Genomic DNA, 18,302 nt, shown 5'->3' with positions numbered 1-18,302 from the left:
GTGATAGTATTCTAAACATTTTCATATCGTGTTAATTACACTACTGTCTATTGAAAAATCAATAATATTTTAATGATCACATCGTAATAATGATCAAACACAAATATTATCGAATCGTTAAATACATGACCATAGGTCATCTCCGTAGCAACTTAAAATAAAAACATTACTCGATACAATTTCCAATTGCTCGGTTCACAAACTATTAACAATGAATATGTAACGAAAAAATTATTATTATTATTATTATTATTATTATTATTATGATTATGATATTATTATTATGATTATTATTACAAAATAATAATTAAATGTTAGTATTAAAAAGTGTGTTTCATTGTTATTAATAAAGTTTATGTGTTTGAACAATGAATCTATTATATTGGAGATTTTTATTAATTATACCAATATGTTTAATGAATGATGATTATGTCTTAGGTCAAAGTATGCAAACTATAAACGTCAGTAAGTATGATTTATTCAAGTTATATTTCACTTTTAAGATGGTTCTATACACATTTTTCAATGGCGTGAGATCATTATTTGACCGGCGTGAAACTTTCTAATTTGTTTAAGATTCCTTAAATATTCATTGAACGAACAAACGATTTAGTTTTCCATCGTTTGCACCATATTTGTATTATTCAAATTCAATCACAAATTTCCAACCAGTTTCGACCAAAGCACAGAATTCTTCAAAATATTTTTGGTATTTTTTGATCAGTTTTAAGCAAAAAAGTACTCAGCAGTTGTAAGTTTTTTGTCTAGGCGCTTAGTTTTCGAATAAAAATTCTTGAAAAATTAAAAATGCATTATAGGATTTTAAGAAAATGTCTTATTTTTTCAATCTCTGAGGGAATTTGCTTAGCTAACACAGCACCTGTGCTACGAATTTTTTTACAGTGTACGTGAATGAGGAACTGAATACAGTTGCTGATAGGGGTTTGGAAGCAGCTCTACTATATGTTTCAAAAACACCACAACTTGGAGTAAAAATTGAATTGCAACGAGTGGTAGGAAATCGTACCGATACCAAAGGAATGCTTGCGGCTCGTAAGTAAAAACAATAATTCCTGCCTCTATTCGAAAATATTAAAAGTTATTAAAATGTTAAATTTATTTTTTCAAGTTTGTACAACTTATACAAAATTAGTTGATGAAAATACACCTCCACATGTTGTTTTGGACGTTACAATGTCTGGATTTGCATCGGAAACAGTAAAATCGTTTACAGCTGCATTAGCAATACCAACAATAACAGCATCATTCGGCCAGGACGGTGATTTACGATTATGGCGAAACATTAAAGATGAGCAAAAAAATTATCTTGTACAAATTATGCCACCAGCAGACATAATACCAGAAATTATACGAACAATTGTTGAAAAACAAAAAATTGCCAACGCAGCCATATTGTTTGACGATTCATTTGGTAAACATTAATTTTATTTATACAAAAATAGAGATAACCATCTTTATTGATAAACATTTTTGAAACATGTAAAAATATTACCGGTATGAAGTTTTTAACTAAACGGGGATTAACCTAGATCTTTCTTGTTGGTTTAGATACCACGATATATTGTCTTTAAGAGGAAGAAATATAAAGACCCGTTAATGCAAAATTGGTTGACTAAAACTTCCTTTTTCTTTTGCGATTTTTGGGCTAAAAATCATCAAAAATTTTAGACAAGAAATATATTTCTTCTTATGACCGCAGGGGGTATATGATCAATCTAGGTGTGATTAATTATAGCGAAGCTTTAAGTTTAGCTAACCTTATCTGAAGATTCAATTGATGCCAGCATTAATAAGAGGGCATTGTCTTATAATTTATAACAATTTATTTTCAGAAATATGCCGAAACAAAAAGTATTAAAAATGAATAAAAAACGTATATGTAGCAGTTAGATTTCCGAATCAGAAGTTTTACAAAACCGTTAATTGTTTTACAAAACATCTCCGTTATATAAAACAGCTCAACAAAGTTAGCATCGGTTTGCAGATTGTTTTGGTCTTTGAGCGCTAACTGCGATTAAAATGCACAGGTGTTCTATAGGTTGGCCTGCCTCTAATGGGGTCAAGCTGGTACGAGTCTGCGTAATTTGGACTCGCATTAGCCTTGTCATTCTGTTCATTCTTTAAAAGTTGGCCACGTATTTAATGGGGTCAAGTTAGGAAATGTCTGCGAGGTCTCAAGTTCCAAAAAATTCGTGCCAACTCGACCCAACTAATGACATGGCTAATCTGAAACACACCTGGGTATTCCATTTCCATACCAAGGTTAAGGCACGAGTCAAAGGATCCACCGACCACCGACCCTTGCTATTTTGATCCCATTAAAGACATGATTTAAGTCTAAGGTCTCCTTATAATCAACAACTTATGACAAAAGTGAACGATCTTTTTCAAAGCTTAATTAAATATTAATTGCAATTATATATTTTATTATAAATTTATACGTCATTACTGCTGTTTAGTATACTTAAACCTATAATCAGGCTTTTCATTTAACGCTGTTTTACATAGCCTCTAATTGTTGACTCACTGCATAACATCCGCTGATAATTGCAAAACTTTTATGCAGTTTTAAGCGTTAAAAATTAGTAATTATGAAAAACCGCTAACCCGCCATTTTCCCAAAACAGCTAGCGGTTATGTAAGTTAAACAGCTAATTAAGCAAACCATCTGCGACATATATATAGTCATTATGTGTATCTCTACGGCCGTAGGCCTAGACAAAAATCTGCAATTTAAATTTCAACTAAAATACTTTCTAAAAGGTACAGTTGTCTATAATATAAGTAAGAGACGCTAAAGTTCTGAAATATTATTCGGGATTATATTTTATTACTATTGTTTGCAAATTTCATTCCGAAAATTAAAGTACCTACCGACATTAGGCCAAAAACTGGTTTTTATAGTATTTTTTAGGATTTTATACTAGCTTCGTCCGATTAAGATTTATTTTTCCTAAAAGGGTTGGTTTTTTATCTAATGTTTTCCTTGTTTAGTGATGGATCACAAATATAAATCACTTCTGCAAAATATTCCAACGAGACATGTAATTACCCAAATTGATGAACCAAATAAAATTAAAGAACAATTAAAACGATTGCGCAATTTAGATATTGTTAACTTTTTCGTATTGGGAAGTTTAACTAGTATTAAAAATGTATTAGATGGCGCCGATGAGATAAACTTTTTTGGTAAAAAATTTGCATGGTATGCAATCACTCAAAATAAAGGTGATTTGAAATCAAATTGTAAGAATGCTACAATTATTTATGTAAAACCAACCCCGGATGCGAAAAGTCAAGATCGATTAGGAAATATCAAAACATCATTTCAATTAAATGCTGAACCAGAGATTGCTGCTGCATTTTATTTTGATTTAGCTTTACGTACATTTTTAACTGTGAAGTAAGCGTTATAAAATAATTTTTTTGTAAAAATGTACTTATCTTTCAATTATATACAATAAATTTTTCAGAGATATGATTATTGATGGTTTATGGCCGAAAAATTTGACTTATATATCGTGTGATGATTATGATGGACATAATTCACCACCTCGATATGGTTTGGATTTACGAAAAGCATTTAAAAAGGTATGCTTTCTAAACTGAATCCGTTTAGTTCTCCAAATTGAACCGATTTTCAAGTTACGAGTACGGAACTCTAAACTCGTAATTGAAACATAGCTAAAAACACTTTCCATTAAGCTACCATTCAAACGCTACAAAAAAAATTAAAATCGATTCATGCGTATAGGCGCTACGATGCCACAGGCAGACAGACACACATACATAGCGGTCAAACTTATAACACCATTTTTTTTTTTTGGTTCGGGGGTTAGAAATATTCTGAAATATTAAAATATTGTACAAAAAACGAATGAAATATCTTTTTTTAGAGTCCAAGCGAGATTCCCACATATGGCCCCATAAACGTTACAACAAATGGCCAAAGTCAAATGGAATTTAACATGCAGTTAGCCGCAGTTAGCATTCGGGATGGTGCTAGTGATAAATCCGAACTTTTAGGAACTTGGAAAGCTGGATTAAACAATGAATTGAATTTAGTCGAAGAGAATGCAATGAGTAATTATACAGCCGATATAATTTATCGCGTTGTGACAGTTTTGGTATGTAATTAGTTTTTATGAATATTAAATCTATATGGTTTATTAGATGGGATACTTTTATTCAAGTATTAAATAAATGAATGGCACCTTGTATCATTTTAGCAAAAACCTTTTATAATGGTGGATGAAAATGCACCGAAAAAGTACTCTGGTTATTGTATCGATTTAATTGATAAAATTGCTGAAATATTACGATTCGATTATGAAATTTACACTGCACCAGATGGAAAATTTGGTAATATGGATGAAGGAGGTTATTGGAATGGAGTTGTACGAGAATTAATGGACAAAAAAGCCGATATTGGTTTGGGATCAATGTCAGTTATGGCAGAACGTGAAAATGTCATTGATTTCACAGTACCCTATTATGATTTAGTTGGTATAACAATTTTGATGAAAAAACCGAAAGCTCCTACTTCATTGTTTAAATTTTTAACTGTTTTGGAAAATGAAGTGTGGCTTTGTATTTTGGCAGCATATTTCTTTACTAGTTTTTTAATGTGGGTGTTTGATCGATGGAGTCCGTACAGCTACCAAAATAATCGGGAAAAATATAAAGATGATGAAGAGAAACGGGAATTTAATTTGAAGGAATGTTTATGGTTCTGTATGACATCATTAACGCCACAAGGTGGAGGAGAAGCACCAAAAAATTTATCTGGTCGATTAGTTGCTGCAACATGGTGGTTATTTGGATTTATTATTATTGCTTCATATACCGCCAATTTAGCAGCGTTTTTAACTGTTTCCCGTTTGGATACACCAGTTGAATCTTTAGATGATTTGTCTAAACAATATAAAATACAATATGCGCCACTCAATGGGTCTTCTGCGATGACCTATTTTGAAAGAATGGCAAATATTGAAGCAAAGTTTTATGAGTAAGTTCTCAATCATTGAAACTAATTCTAAACTCTTAAACCGGACTTTTTTGCAAGACAAAAAATATTTGTAATGATAATATTTAGTACAGTAAAAGATGTTACAAGTGAAGGAAAATGAAAGAAACCGCTCGCATTTTGAGACAATAAATTGTTATTTCAATGAAGCGATCAAAGTTGACTTACAATATTAATAAATAGGCAACTTGAATTACGTATACGTTATACATGTATAATAGTTTTCGATTATTTGACAAACACTTAACACCTACGTCGTAAAAGTTGCCTATTCATTAATTTTGTAAGTCAACTTTAACATTGATCGTTTCATTGAATTAACAATTTATTGTTTATGAACAAATAGAAACCTTTGCAACACTTTATCATGCCTTAATAATTATATTTGACACCTAAGAAACAAATTCCACGAGGTTTTAGCAAAATGCGAGCTTTCATTTTCATTTATTAGCCGATTTTTGTAACATCTTTTACTGTAATATTCGTGCTCAAACTAAGTTTAAAAAAATCAAACATTATATTCTCAAAAATGTTAATTAAAAATTATTTGTAGAATATGGAAAGATATGAGTTTAAATGATAGCTTATCAGCTGTTGAACGGTCTAAATTAGCTGTTTGGGATTATCCAGTGAGTGACAAATATACGAAAATGTGGCAAGCAATGAAAGAAGCTGGGTTACCAAATACATTAGAGGAAGCTGTTGCTAGAGTTCTCAAATCTCAATCATCAAGTGACGGGTTTGCGTATTTGGGTGATGCAACTGATATACGTTATCTTCAATTAACCGATTGTGATTTACAAATGATTGGTGAAGAATTTTCTCGAAAGCCATATGCAGTTGCGGTCCAACAAGGATCCCCATTAAAGGATCAATTTAATACTGCGTAAGTATTTTAATGAATGGTATATTATTATATTCAAAATATTTCTTTAAATAATTAAGAAAAAGGAAACTGTACCTTAATTTTAAATTATAGATATTTTCTATTTATGCATTAGATATAATTTCCCTTTCTTATCAATTTATCACGCATTAGTGCCGTAAACGCTGTGCTCGTAGCTGCATCGTGTCTTGGTGATATTAAGCCCGATAGTAAAGATAATAGCCTGGTAGTTTAAATTTAAAAAAAGAAATTTAAAAACTTTTTCGTTAATTTTGTTGGTACCTAAACTATTACTACACAAGTGAAATTTACAAAATTTAAAAAAATCCCCGACAAATTTTTCGGGTATGGAACCCCAAACTCGCACTTTAACATAGCTCAGAACACTATCCATTAAATTACCTATCAAACGAAACGAATCAAGATCGGTTCATCCGTTTAGGCGCTATGATGTCACTGACAGTCAGACAGACAGAAAGAGAAACAGACACACACACATAGCGGTCAAAATAAAATCCCTTCTTTTGGTTCGGGGATTAAAAACTAAAACAAAAAGGCACCTTGGCTCTTATTTATTATTTTTATCTATTTTAGTATTTTAACACTTTTAAATAAAAGAGAATTGGAAAAGTTAAAAGAAAAATGGTGGAATAGTAATCCGGAAGCGAAAAATTGTATTAAAAAAGATGATCAATCAGATGGTATTAGTATTGAAAATATTGGTGGTGTATTTATTGTAATCTTTGTTGGTGTTGGATTGGCTTGCATTACATTAGCCTTTGAATATTGGTGGTATAAATATCGAAAAGGATCATCGAAAATTGTTGATGTACGCGAGGCAAATTCTGGCCCAACAAAAGTCTCAAACATACAACAGACAAAACGTGGTGTGGATCCTGATATGAATGTTGGTTTTCGTCCACGACAAGTTTATCCGCCACAAGCAGCCGCAACCACAACTAACTACCGTGCAAGATTTTAATTTCTTTAACTTAAATTATTATTATTTTATAAATTTGGATATCAAACAAAACCAACAAGTTTTTTTTTTATTTCATGTGATAACGCTAATGGATTTTTCATTACTCAATGAGTTCCAACTAACGAATACCATATAAAATTGAGGGAAGATTTAATTGAATTTCTCAGTTTTTGGAATACGAACTTGAAAAAAGATGAATCATTGCTTTTGTGGGAATAAAGTGGACTGCTTTTTGATAATCATAAGTGGAGTGCAAGCTTTCATGGCATTGAACAAACTGATTTCTTAAACGTGACAAGTCGATGGAAGGAGTTGCTCGAAAGAATATGAATATTAAGTTAATTTTAGTATGAGCATGATTTTCTGGTTGCAAAATAAGCAAATCACATACAAAAGTACATAATTCATGCGTTTTATGTATTTAAGCAGCACAAACTTATTCACTTAGCTGCCCACAATATTTTTTTCGGATTAAGTTATATCAAATAAGGTTTTAATAGCAACAAGTTTTAAATAAAGTATTTCGAAAAAATTCTAATTTTCAAATTTGTTTTGATCTATGACAGCAACAGTAGCCTTTAAAAATTAAACTAATAAAAATGGGTGTGTGGAAATGACATTTACTGTAACAGTAAATGAAATTTCCACAGATGTTGGAAAATTTAGTTATTTTTCAAGTTCAGCTGTTATAGAAAAATCCAAGTTGAATGAGTGAGTCATTCAATTGTTTGTTGTTTTATTACAGTTTAACTTTTTGAAAATTACAGTTTAACTTGATATAGAAAGGGAAAATCTTTGCTATATACTACAGTAGAATCTCGATAAGTTAAAGTCCAAGGGAAACACAAAATATTTTAAGTTATAGAGGTTTTAAGTTATCAAGTGTCTATGTTAGGTAAAGGTTAATATAGAGGTATGTACATGTTTCTATGTACCCTAGTTAATATAGAGGTATGTACATGTTTCTATGTAGTTACTGAGGGCCTATACAGAGATTATTTATTTAAGTTATAGAGGTTGCGTCTTTTAAGTTATAGAGGTTTTGGGCTCTGATGGGAAGGGAACATAGTATTTTTTGAAGTAACAGAGGTTTTTATGTTACCGAGGTTTAAGTTATCGAGATTCTACTGTATTAAGCAAACCCTTACTCGCTGACGGATTAGTTACAAAAAAAGCTTGGTCATCACTGGTTTGTCAAATCGGAAATCACTGGTTTTTGTCGAAATATGCTTGGAATCAATTATTTCCAAACAAACAATTTCTTATTTTAAGTCTCTTAATTATGGCTTATTAAACCCATGATATAGTCGCAATAAAAAATGCATGGTAATAAATTCCATGATCTTGGCTGCCAACTAACACTATTTTGCTGCGAAATAACACCACCATTACTACCTTAAAGTGTGTCATTTGGTTGCCAAGACCTAGTTAATTAATATCACTGATCTTTTTATATGCGAATTTTGATCTTAAAGCCAATTTTTATGTTCCCCAAGATAACTGGAAATTTTGAGTATAGCAAAAATATGATCAATTTATAACAAACATATAAAATATTATGAGAGAATTATAGCGGAAAAGAATATCATATTTTTATTAAAACCTGACCAAAAACTTTTGCAACCACAAAATTTCTATTCTCGTTGAAATAGATTTTATTATAAACGAGCCGATGGCTACAAAATTACATTAGTCAGTAAACAATAAAAAAGCCCTGATTAATATAGTTTTTGCAAGCAGCGATTCAAAAATAAATGTTATCCGGGCAGCTGTAATAGCAAAATTAGTAGGAGGTACACGGTTTATACTTGGACCCTAGAAATAAGAAGGTAAACTCTCGTTTGTCAGTTATATCTAAGGGTATACTCCGTATACATTCATATACCCTTTTCCTTATTACAGCAGTGAATATAATTTTATTTTTTAATTTAGGTACAGACGCCTTCAATACAGAATCCTCAAACAGTTAATTTTTAGTAATATGAAGGGTGTTGTCGCTGAGATTAGCCATTGATGTTCAAAAAAGGCAACATTGTTATTATTTTGTGTGTATAATATATGTCTGCTGGGTTAAAATATAACCATCAATGGTTTGATCGCTATTTTTATAGATTTACAGCCTAATGTCAACAAGAAGGGAAGATATGGGATTGTATGTGTATGTTATGCCTGTTTAGTAAAGAACTTTTATGTTTATTGGCTCGATATTTAGACGTTTCTAGATCCTGTATTGAAGCCATTAAATAATATTAAAAATAATATAATAAAAATATAAAATACACGATTACTTGTTTGAAATGTTACTTGAGATTAATACCTAAAATGCAAGTCTTTTTTTACCCACTGTATTTTCTAATTATACTTGTTATGTGTAAGGAAATAAATAAATAAAAATTTATCCTCTTTAATCGACTTTATATTTTATTATTTCATAACTCTTATATCCTATCTTAGCAATCCTATAGTGCGAACATTGGTACCTCGTAGACCATCTGTATATAAAATTATGTTTCAAAAGTCAGGGATCCATTATAAAATGGTGGAACCCATTACATCGGGAAAAATTGGACCCATTACTTCGCACGGTAAAAAATTTTTTGTGGATATCACTATGTCAGTATGAATGTGAACGCCATACTGTGTACTGTATTGAGGAAATATGCAGCATGGGCGAATGTTAAATTGCAACACGTCTTAGAATCTATAATCTATTCTTAGCCTAAGCTTTACCTACAATACATCATCTTATTAAATAAATGCATCGAAATATATAAACATTTTACATCTTTCCTTAAATCGAAAAATTTTATATAAAAACCACTGATATCTAAAATTAACCTAAGCTGGACGGATAAGCCGTGCCTAAAACTAGACCTTAAAGAAAAATATTTACAATTTAGATTACACCGAATTAGTTGTAATCGACAGGAGGCATGTAGTATCGTTTCATGAAAAGCAATGTACGCGGGTCAAATTAGCCCAGTTCATTGATTTCCGTGAAAGAATTTTTGTGGAATGTGTGTGAGTTTCTCTGTAGAGAGCTTCAGCCGGATATCATGGGGGACATTCGAAATTGTCCGAAGACAACGATTTTGAAATTTTTTCATTTTCACAATCTGCGAAGGTGCAACGTTTGATCAGATTTTGGCAGCGTAAGTGAGTACGGGCCGGTATAAGGGTCAGGCCAGATTCTATTTATATAACATACAAATGCTGTCGTGAAACGCGCGTGATATGCGGGCATGTATTCCGCAGTCGATCACTGCTGTTACTAGAAGTAAATTTAAATATAGGAAATTTCCGTGACGACTCCGGACTTACATTCGTGATTCATAAATATCAGTAAAATAGTATTTATTGTAAAAATTTATATTTACTTAAGCTACTAAAGAGGTGCGTGATCTTAACTTAAGGTCATCTCCGTAGCAACATCATAAAAACATTACTCGATGCAATTTGAAATTAAACATTGCGTATTCGTACTAACCTACCGTAATAACTGTATTATGATAGATACTGTCATCAATAAGTTAATGTATGGTCATAATGAAGTTATTATTTTGGCTATTTTCATTTATTTTAACAATATTCATATATTTATGTTTGATGAAAAAATATGCATTTGGTCAAAGTATGCAAACTATATACGTCAGTAAGTATGATTTACTTTATATTCCTTTCGTACCTTGGTACATTATAAATGTAGCGCGTACTTGTTTGATTTTTTCAAGAATTTAATTTTATAGCTACTTTTAGTTTTTACTGTATCCAACCCAATATGTCCTTACATTACGTTTGGTTTGATCAGAATATTTATTATGGCATGACTTAAAAATTTCCTTGTACTTACTTCAAATTATCACTATTATCTTTAACTTCTGATAACTTTCACAACTCAATTTTTTTAAATGATAAAACATAATATTTTATCAAGCAGATATACAAATATTTGTGCAATTTTTCAAAAATCATGGCTAGGTGCTCGAATATGGTTGGTTTTTGGTGTCGTTATTGTTGTTTACACTTATTTTTGTTTTACCTCCCAACCAGCAAAACAATCAAATCGATAACGTGCGATAAGGAACATAGTTCCAAAAAAATGTATCTCTATATTATCCCCTTGCACCGGGGGTTAAAAATACATAAAAACAATGTTTGAAGAAGGCATCAAAATTCAATCGATGCAAAACTTTTTGATTTTTTAAAGCATTCACCAACCGATAAACCAACTTAACTTTTTTATCCATATAGATAAAGTTTTTCTATAGAGAGAGAGAAAAACAATCACTTTAAACAGATTGTAAAATCGCACTAACATCTTATTTTTGTAAATTTCTGTAATCAAAATATTTTGCTCCAAGAATGTCTACAGGAATATTTTAAAAAGACTATTTTGGCTTAAATGTTAGCTCGTAATTAACAATCATTTATGCAATGAAATAGCTAGGCTTTTGGATAGGCCTGACCAGTGGATTCTGAAGATTAAATTCCCCAAAATTTATTTTTGTTTTTATGAGTACTTTTTACTATTTTAAAATTTATATATTTCTTAAATTTTATTAAAAGTGTATGTAAATGAGGAATTGAATAAAGTTGCTGACCGTGGATTGGAGGCAGCTTTAGAATACGTTTCCAAAACACCACAGCTTGGAATGAAAATTGAATTAAAACGTGACTTAGGCAACCGTATTGAAACTTTAGGAAGACTTGCGTCTCGTAAGTCAAAGCTTTAATTATTGCTTACTTATTGAAAGTAGACACTCTAAAAGAATATTAAAAATTTTAAAATTTATATTTTCAAGTTTGTACAACTTATAACAAATTAGTTAATGAGGAAACACCGCCACATGTTGTCTTGGATATGACAATGACTAGTTATGCATCCGAAACAGTAAAAGCATTCACATCATCTTTATCAATACCAACAATAACAGCATCATTTGGTCAAGCTGGTGATTTAAGATTATGGCGAAATTTACAAGATGAAGAAAAAAATTATCTTGTACAAATCATGCCACCGGCTGATGTAATACCAGAAATTATACGAACAATTGTTCGAAAACAAAAAATTGCTAATGCAGTCATATTATTTGACGATTCTTTTGGTAAACATTAATTTTATTAATAGATAAATTGACCTCAATTTATATTTAAAATTTGGTATCGTTTGTGAAATGGGTGTGACCAAGATCGCTATAACTGACGAGAATAGTTTTATGGATTGACCTTTAACAGTTGTCCATTTTATCAATTCAGAATCAGGTATAGGACGCTTATCCCAGTTCAGAGTATTATTACCTGCCTTCTGGATTAAAATGCTTTTGTAAGCTTTCTATACTGTTGTAACAGATTTAATTAAATTGGCAGGTAGAATTTTGTGTTCTGTATTTAGAACATGGTCCGCAATGCAAGATTTCTCGATTCGATGATTTTTGACATTGCCTACATGTGTTCTGTATTTAGAACATGGTCCGCAATGCAAGACTTCTCGATTCGATGATTTTTGACATTGCCTAAATGTTCTTTTTCGCGGATTGACATCTGTAGCTTGGTCTGCCCCAAATAAATTTTAGGACAGTTCGAGCAAGAAATTGGTAGATACCCGATTTCTGTGCTTCCGGAATTGGATCCTTGGTTTGACCCAAGTGTGTTGTAACTTCTGAGCTGTAGGAGGTTGTATGCCTTATTCCTTTACGCCATTGACATTTTCGGAGGATAGAACGGAGACAACGTTTTTAAAGTATTTTAATTCCTTAATATAAGAGATGCCTTTTTCTTTCATTAATAGTATCTTATTTTTTTAAAGTCTGCATTAGATACTAAAATCGGCGAAACTTATTGCTAAGATCTATCAAAAACTATAAAACTCTCCAAGATTATTGATATTTTTGTTATGAGATGTTAGCTTTTGAGAGAACTTCACATACATCTTTACATATGTATATCGATTTTGGTTTATTTGTTTAGTTATGGATCACAAATATAAATCACTTTTACAAAATATTCCAACACGGCATTTAATTACTCAACTTCATGAACCAACTAAAGTTAAAGAACAATTACAACGATTACGTAATTTAGATTTTGTTAATTTTTTCGTTTTGGGAAGTTTATTTAGTATTAAAAATGTACTAGATAATGCCGATCAAATAAATTTTTTTGGTAAAAAATTTGCATGGTATGCCATCACTCAAAATAAAGGTGATTTGAAAGCGAATTGTAAAAATGCCACGATTATTTATGTAAAACCAATACTGGATCCTAAAAGTTTAGGTCATTTTGAAAATATCAAAACATCATTCAAATTAAATGAATTAGATGATCAACCAGAGATTGCTTCAGCTTTTTATTTTGATTTATCTTTACGTACATTTTTGACTATTAGGTATGAGCCACATTTTTCTGTTTTTTTCAGTAAAATATAGTCCTAATATATACAATTTTTCAGAGATACGCTCAATAATGGCTCCTATTTGACAAATTACACTTTTCTAGAATGTGGTGATTTTGATGGTCATAATACACCAACTCGATATGGTCTGGATTTACGAAAAGCATTAAAAGAGGTATGGTTCCAAAATATGTAACCCCTACCAAATATAATATTATTTAACCCTACCAAATCAGTCAAGAAGCAGTTCAAACTCTAGTATTTTTTTTTTATTACACGACACAGTTTTCATAAAATCACGTGGAACTTTTTGTTTGGGGTGTTAAACGTTAAATAGAAAAAAGTTTTAGAATACGTGATTTTAGAGATTTTGTTAGATAAATTTTGAATAAAATATACTGCTTTTTACGGTAACAATTTCGAACTTGTGCCAAGTGCGTTAAATTTTCAAAAAAATGTTTCGAACAAAATTTATTGGTATTTTAACGACAATAACTAAATTTTTTTCAATCATTCAAGGGTTTTCAAGATAATAATAAAAAATTTTTTAAATATCCTCTTTATAGAACCGAAGTTTGATGCCTACATATGGTCCCATAAATGTAACATCAAATGGTGAAAGTCAAATGGAATTTACGATGCAGTTAACAGCAATCAGTATTCGTGAAGGTGTAAATGAAAATATCAAATTTTTAGGAACTTGGAAAGCTGGATTAAACAATGAATTGAATTTAGTCAAAGCGAATGCAATGAGTAATTATACAGCTGATATAGTTTATCGTGTCGTGACAGTTTTGGTATGTATAAAGCTTTCCAAAACTTAACAAGACTGGGCTGGTTCAGCCTTGAATTAATATTGAATGATAACATTATACCAACCATAGATGTCAGAGCTTTGTTTTTCGACCAGAAATTTCATGCTTGATATCTCGTTTTTGAGTTAACGTAATCAAGCGCAGAAATGAACTAATTATGTAATTTTATCGCTTAGAACTGTTTATTAGCATCAATAGTTCTAAGCTTTATAAACACGGGACTTAATCTCGTTTTGTCCTTAAATAACTGGCAAATTGAATAAAATAATATGAAAAAAATAGGGTGAAGGAGATATATATTTATGGACATCTGTTCAACAAATCTATGTTCTTCCCTTTCACATGCGTATGTTGAAACTCATATAATAAATTAAGGCGAAGATAATTTGTTAAGAAGAAAAAAAAAGCCTTACGTGTACACCAAATAAATGCTCTTGTACTATTTTAGCAAAAACCTTTTGTAATGGTAGATGAAAATGCACCGAAAAAATATTCCGGTTATTGCATCGATTTAATTGATAAAATTGCTGAAATATTAAGATTTGATTATGAAATTTACACTCATCCTGATGGAAAATTTGGTAATATGGATAATGACGGTAATTGGAATGGAATCGTACGGGAATTAATAGCCAAAAAAGCCGATATTGGTTTGGGATCAATGTCAGTTATGGCAGAACGTGAAAATGTCATTGATTTCACAGTACCCTTCTACGATTTAGTAGGTATTACTATTTTGATGAATAAACCTAAAGATCCTACTTCACTGTTTACATTTATGGCTGTTTTGGAAAACGAAGTATGGCTTTGTATTTTGGCATTATATTGTTTTGCTAGTTTTCTAATGTGGGTGTTTGATCGTTGGAGTCCGTACAGTTACCAAAATAATCGGAAAAAATATAAAAATGATGAAGAAAAACGGGTATTTAGTGTGAAGGAATGCTTATGGTTTTGTATGACATCGTTAACTCCACAAGGTGGTGGTGAAACTCCTAAAAATGTATCTGGTTGTTTAGTCGCTGCTACGTGGTGGCTTTTTGGATTTATTATTATTTCTTCTTATACGGCAAATTTAGCAGCATTCTTAACTGTAACTCGTTTAGAAACACCAATTGAATCGTTAGATGATTTGGCAAAGCAATATAAAATACAATATGCACCACTAAATGGATCTGCTGCGATGATCTATTTTGAAAGAATGGCAAATATTGAAGCAAAGTTTTATGAGTAAGTTACCTTATAGTTAGTTCAGTTAAGTAAACTTGTACCAAATTCAGTTTGCTTTGCGTATAGATTGGCGAAATACATTCTGGATTTCATGCTCTCTGGTGTTATAATATTCTTATATTGCTAGAGATAATGTTTTTTTGTATGAATATATTATATAATATGCTGAAAATAACATATGTTAAGTAGAAATTAATTATTGCTTTACTTACTGATACTACTAGTAGCTCATTTGGTTAAAGCGTAATCAATTCCGTTTGCGGTATGCCTAGAGTAGCTGGATCCATTACCGCCGTCACAACAAAAATTTATATATTAACAGTTAAATTAATGATGGCGCAGTGTATAGGATATGCATGAAAGAGGTGCACTAAGCCTCTCAAAATAATTGAGGCGCTGATAAATGAAATTATCAGCGGAAAAGGTGATAAAACACATATATGGTGTTACAATGGGATATATGACCTAAGTATGTCCTTCATGGAAAGCCAGTATAACGTAACCTACCGATAATGAGGATCAACTCATTTTATCTAATTTTATGGACTAGCATAAAAAATGCCTAAACGATATATAATCAAAAATATCATTTATCTACCTATATTGTTGAATTATGGAAATTGTTTGTAGAATTTGGAAAGATATGAGTTTAAACGATAGCTTATCACCGGTTGAACGGTCAAAATTAGCGGTTTGGGATTATCCAGTCAGTGATAAGTATACAAAAATGTGGCAAACTATGAAAAAAGCTGGTTTACCAAATACATTAGAGGAAGCGGTTGCTAAAGTTGTAAAATCTCAATCATCAAGTGATGGGTTTGCTTATTTGGGAGATGCAACTGATATACGTTATCTTCAATTAACCAATTGTGATTTACAAATGGTTGGTGAAGAATTTTCTCGTAAACCGTATGCAATTGCGGTTCAACAAGGATCTCCATTAAAGGACCAATTTAATACTGCGTAAGTATATGAAAGAACTACAATTGCTTTATGCTTATATATATTATGGTAATTTTTTCTAACAGTGATGATTAGTCGTAGAAACAAAAACATTAAATACGGTCAAAATTCGGAAAATTTCGGATTTTAGTCGGATTTTAATGCGGTTTTCGATTCGTAAGAGCATTAGGAAATTTTGTGACCTAAATTGATTTATAAGAAATTAAAAATATGCCATTTGCATAAATAATATTCATTTTCAATAAATTCGGTTAATAGTGGTGAAAAAAATTTTAAACTTGTTACTCGGGGGTTCTGTGGGCCGCTGAATACGAATATGTAATTCTGAGAACCAGATACATAGAATTGGTCTCCTATGTACCTGGTACCCAGGGTAAACGGTATTCCCATCGTATCCTGGAGTTTTCGGAAAATTCATTATATAATTGGTCAAAACTCGTTACACGGGGTCTTTTGAGATCGCTGAACTCGAATATCGCGAGAGAATCGGGGACCAGGTAACTCGGAAATCAATTCTGCCACATTTTAAAATACTTTAGTAATATTTTAAAATACTTCTTAAACGTAGAAAATTATCACTTTATTTTAGAAAATCAGTTGTTTCAAGTGAAATCCACTGTTAGAGTTCATTACAGTTTATTACAAAATTGAAGTTGTATCGAAAACTCAATGAGTTTTCGGTATGTTAGCCACACAGACTTCTTGGATAATTTTTTTTTGTCCTCATTTTAATCAAAACTGTTACAGTTTTTAGCTCCCTCCAAAACAGAAACGAGAAAATGAAGTTCCGTGACCTTTCATTTACTAAAACGAATTCTCTTAATTATTATTTATGTTTATTTTAGTATTTTAGAACTATTAAATAAAAGAGAACTAGAAAGGTTAAAAGAAAAATGGTGGAATAGTAATCCCGAAGCGAAAAGCTGTGTTAAAAACGAAGATAAGACGGGTGATGGCATTTACATTGAAAACATAGGAGGTGTTTTTATTGTTATCTTTGCTGGGGTTGGATTGGCTTGCATTACATTAGGCTTTGAGTATTGGTGGTACAAATATCGAAAAGGATCATCGAAAGGAATTGATGTACAAGAGGAGAATTCGGACCCTACAAAAGCTTCAAATATACAACAAACAGAACGTGGTTTGGATCCTGATATGAATGTTGGTTTTCGATCACGACAAATTTATCCACAAGAAATAGCAACTAATGACTGAGCACGTTTTAAATTTGTTTAAACTTGCTATGTTATTATAAGCAAATCATTCAAGCTCTTTTTATATTTCATAAAAGATGACTTAAACAATAAATAAATAGGTAACTTATATTATGAATTTATTATTGCCTTCAATTCCGTCTTCGCTGCGGCTTGAATCTCCTCTATCGTATCAAAACGGTGTCCCAGGAGCGGTCTTTTGAGCTTGCTGAACAGCCAGAAGCCGCACGGCGCCAGATCAGGTGAATACGGTGGTTGCGGAACGATATGGGTTGAGTTTTTGACTAAAAACTTCAGAAATGTAATCTTTGTGTTCAAACTACTTGTTAAAATTATTAAAATTACAAATTTCGAGTAAAGTAATCCATGAGAGGAGTCGAATCTCACCACCTACAACTTTTGTAGTAAACAATTTACTTAATCTATATTTCACACTTTACTTCTATCAAAGTAGAAGTTTGAGGAGTTTAAATACTGCTATGCCCGATGAAATCTGACAAACCAATGACATTATAAGAAAATCATAGGCTTCGATTTTATATCGTTGATCGAGGTCTTGGAGCCTTCATACTAGATACTTCCTTCGTGAGTCACATATCACTAGTACAGTATTTACTTTAACAATTGATATTTACTTAAGCTACTAAAGAGTTGCGTGATGATAAGGTCATCTCCGTAGCAACTTCATAAAAACATTACTGGATGTATTTTCAACTCAATCACAAATCAACATTCGTATTGTTAAAATATTGAATTCAGTAATAGTATTATGATTCA

General features: G+C 31.3%; 2 protein-coding genes across 3 annotated transcripts; both read left to right on the top strand.

The window, feature by feature from the left end:
• The first annotated feature begins 345 nt into the window (after window positions 1-345).
• LOC123298131 (ionotropic receptor 25a-like) lies at window positions 346-7,413 on the top strand. Of its 2 annotated transcripts, none has more exons than XM_044880045.1 (9): window positions 346-465; window positions 904-1,053; window positions 1,130-1,432; window positions 3,016-3,424; window positions 3,495-3,612; window positions 3,930-4,148; window positions 4,251-5,029; window positions 5,601-5,933; window positions 6,528-7,413. In XM_044880045.1, exons 1-9 carry the CDS (start codon window positions 369-371, stop codon window positions 6,913-6,915), a joined length of 2,796 nt encoding a protein of 931 aa, XP_044735980.1. In that variant the 5' UTR covers window positions 346-368; the 3' UTR covers window positions 6,916-7,413. The 2 variants fall into 2 exon arrangements, with proteins under 2 accessions (XP_044735980.1, XP_044735979.1); XM_044880044.1 differs by having other exon boundaries at window positions 3,918-4,148.
• Window positions 7,414-10,521: 3,108 nt separating this feature from the next.
• On the top strand, window positions 10,522-17,526 carry LOC123297781 (ionotropic receptor 25a-like). Its single transcript, XM_044879560.1, has 9 exons — window positions 10,522-10,567; window positions 11,482-11,631; window positions 11,718-12,020; window positions 12,883-13,300; window positions 13,364-13,481; window positions 13,873-14,103; window positions 14,570-15,348; window positions 15,979-16,311; window positions 17,157-17,526. Exons 1-9 carry the CDS (start codon window positions 10,522-10,524, stop codon window positions 17,524-17,526), a joined length of 2,748 nt encoding a protein of 915 aa, XP_044735495.1.
• Window positions 17,527-18,302: the final 776 nt, after the last annotated feature.

The sequence above is a fragment of the Chrysoperla carnea genome, chromosome 4 (genome assembly GCF_905475395.1).
Source record: "Chrysoperla carnea chromosome 4, inChrCarn1.1, whole genome shotgun sequence".
NCBI lineage: Eukaryota > Metazoa > Arthropoda > Insecta > Neuroptera > Chrysopidae > Chrysoperla > Chrysoperla carnea.
The sequence above is the reverse complement of the archived record's forward strand: the minus strand, read 5'-3'. Positions and strand labels throughout refer to the sequence as shown.

Bases quoted from the DNA above. Each gene is read 5' to 3' on its own strand.
- LOC123298131 (XM_044880044.1), top strand. From the start codon at position 369: ATGAATCTATTATATTGGAGATTTTTATTAATTATACCAATATGTTTA. The intron at 466-903 runs GTAAGTATGATT...ATTTTTTTACAG, and splicing joins TATGCAAACTATAAACGTCA to TGTACGTGAATGAGGAACTG. The intron at 1,433-3,015 runs GTAAACATTAAT...TTCCTTGTTTAG, and splicing joins ATTGTTTGACGATTCATTTG to TGATGGATCACAAATATAAA.
- LOC123297781 (XM_044879560.1), top strand. From the start codon at position 10,522: ATGAAAAAATATGCATTTGGTCAAAGTATGCAAACTATATACGTCA. The intron at 10,568-11,481 runs GTAAGTATGATT...TTTTATTAAAAG, and splicing joins TATGCAAACTATATACGTCA to TGTATGTAAATGAGGAATTG. The intron at 16,312-17,156 runs GTAAGTATATGA...TGTTTATTTTAG, and splicing joins AAGGACCAATTTAATACTGC to TATTTTAGAACTATTAAATA.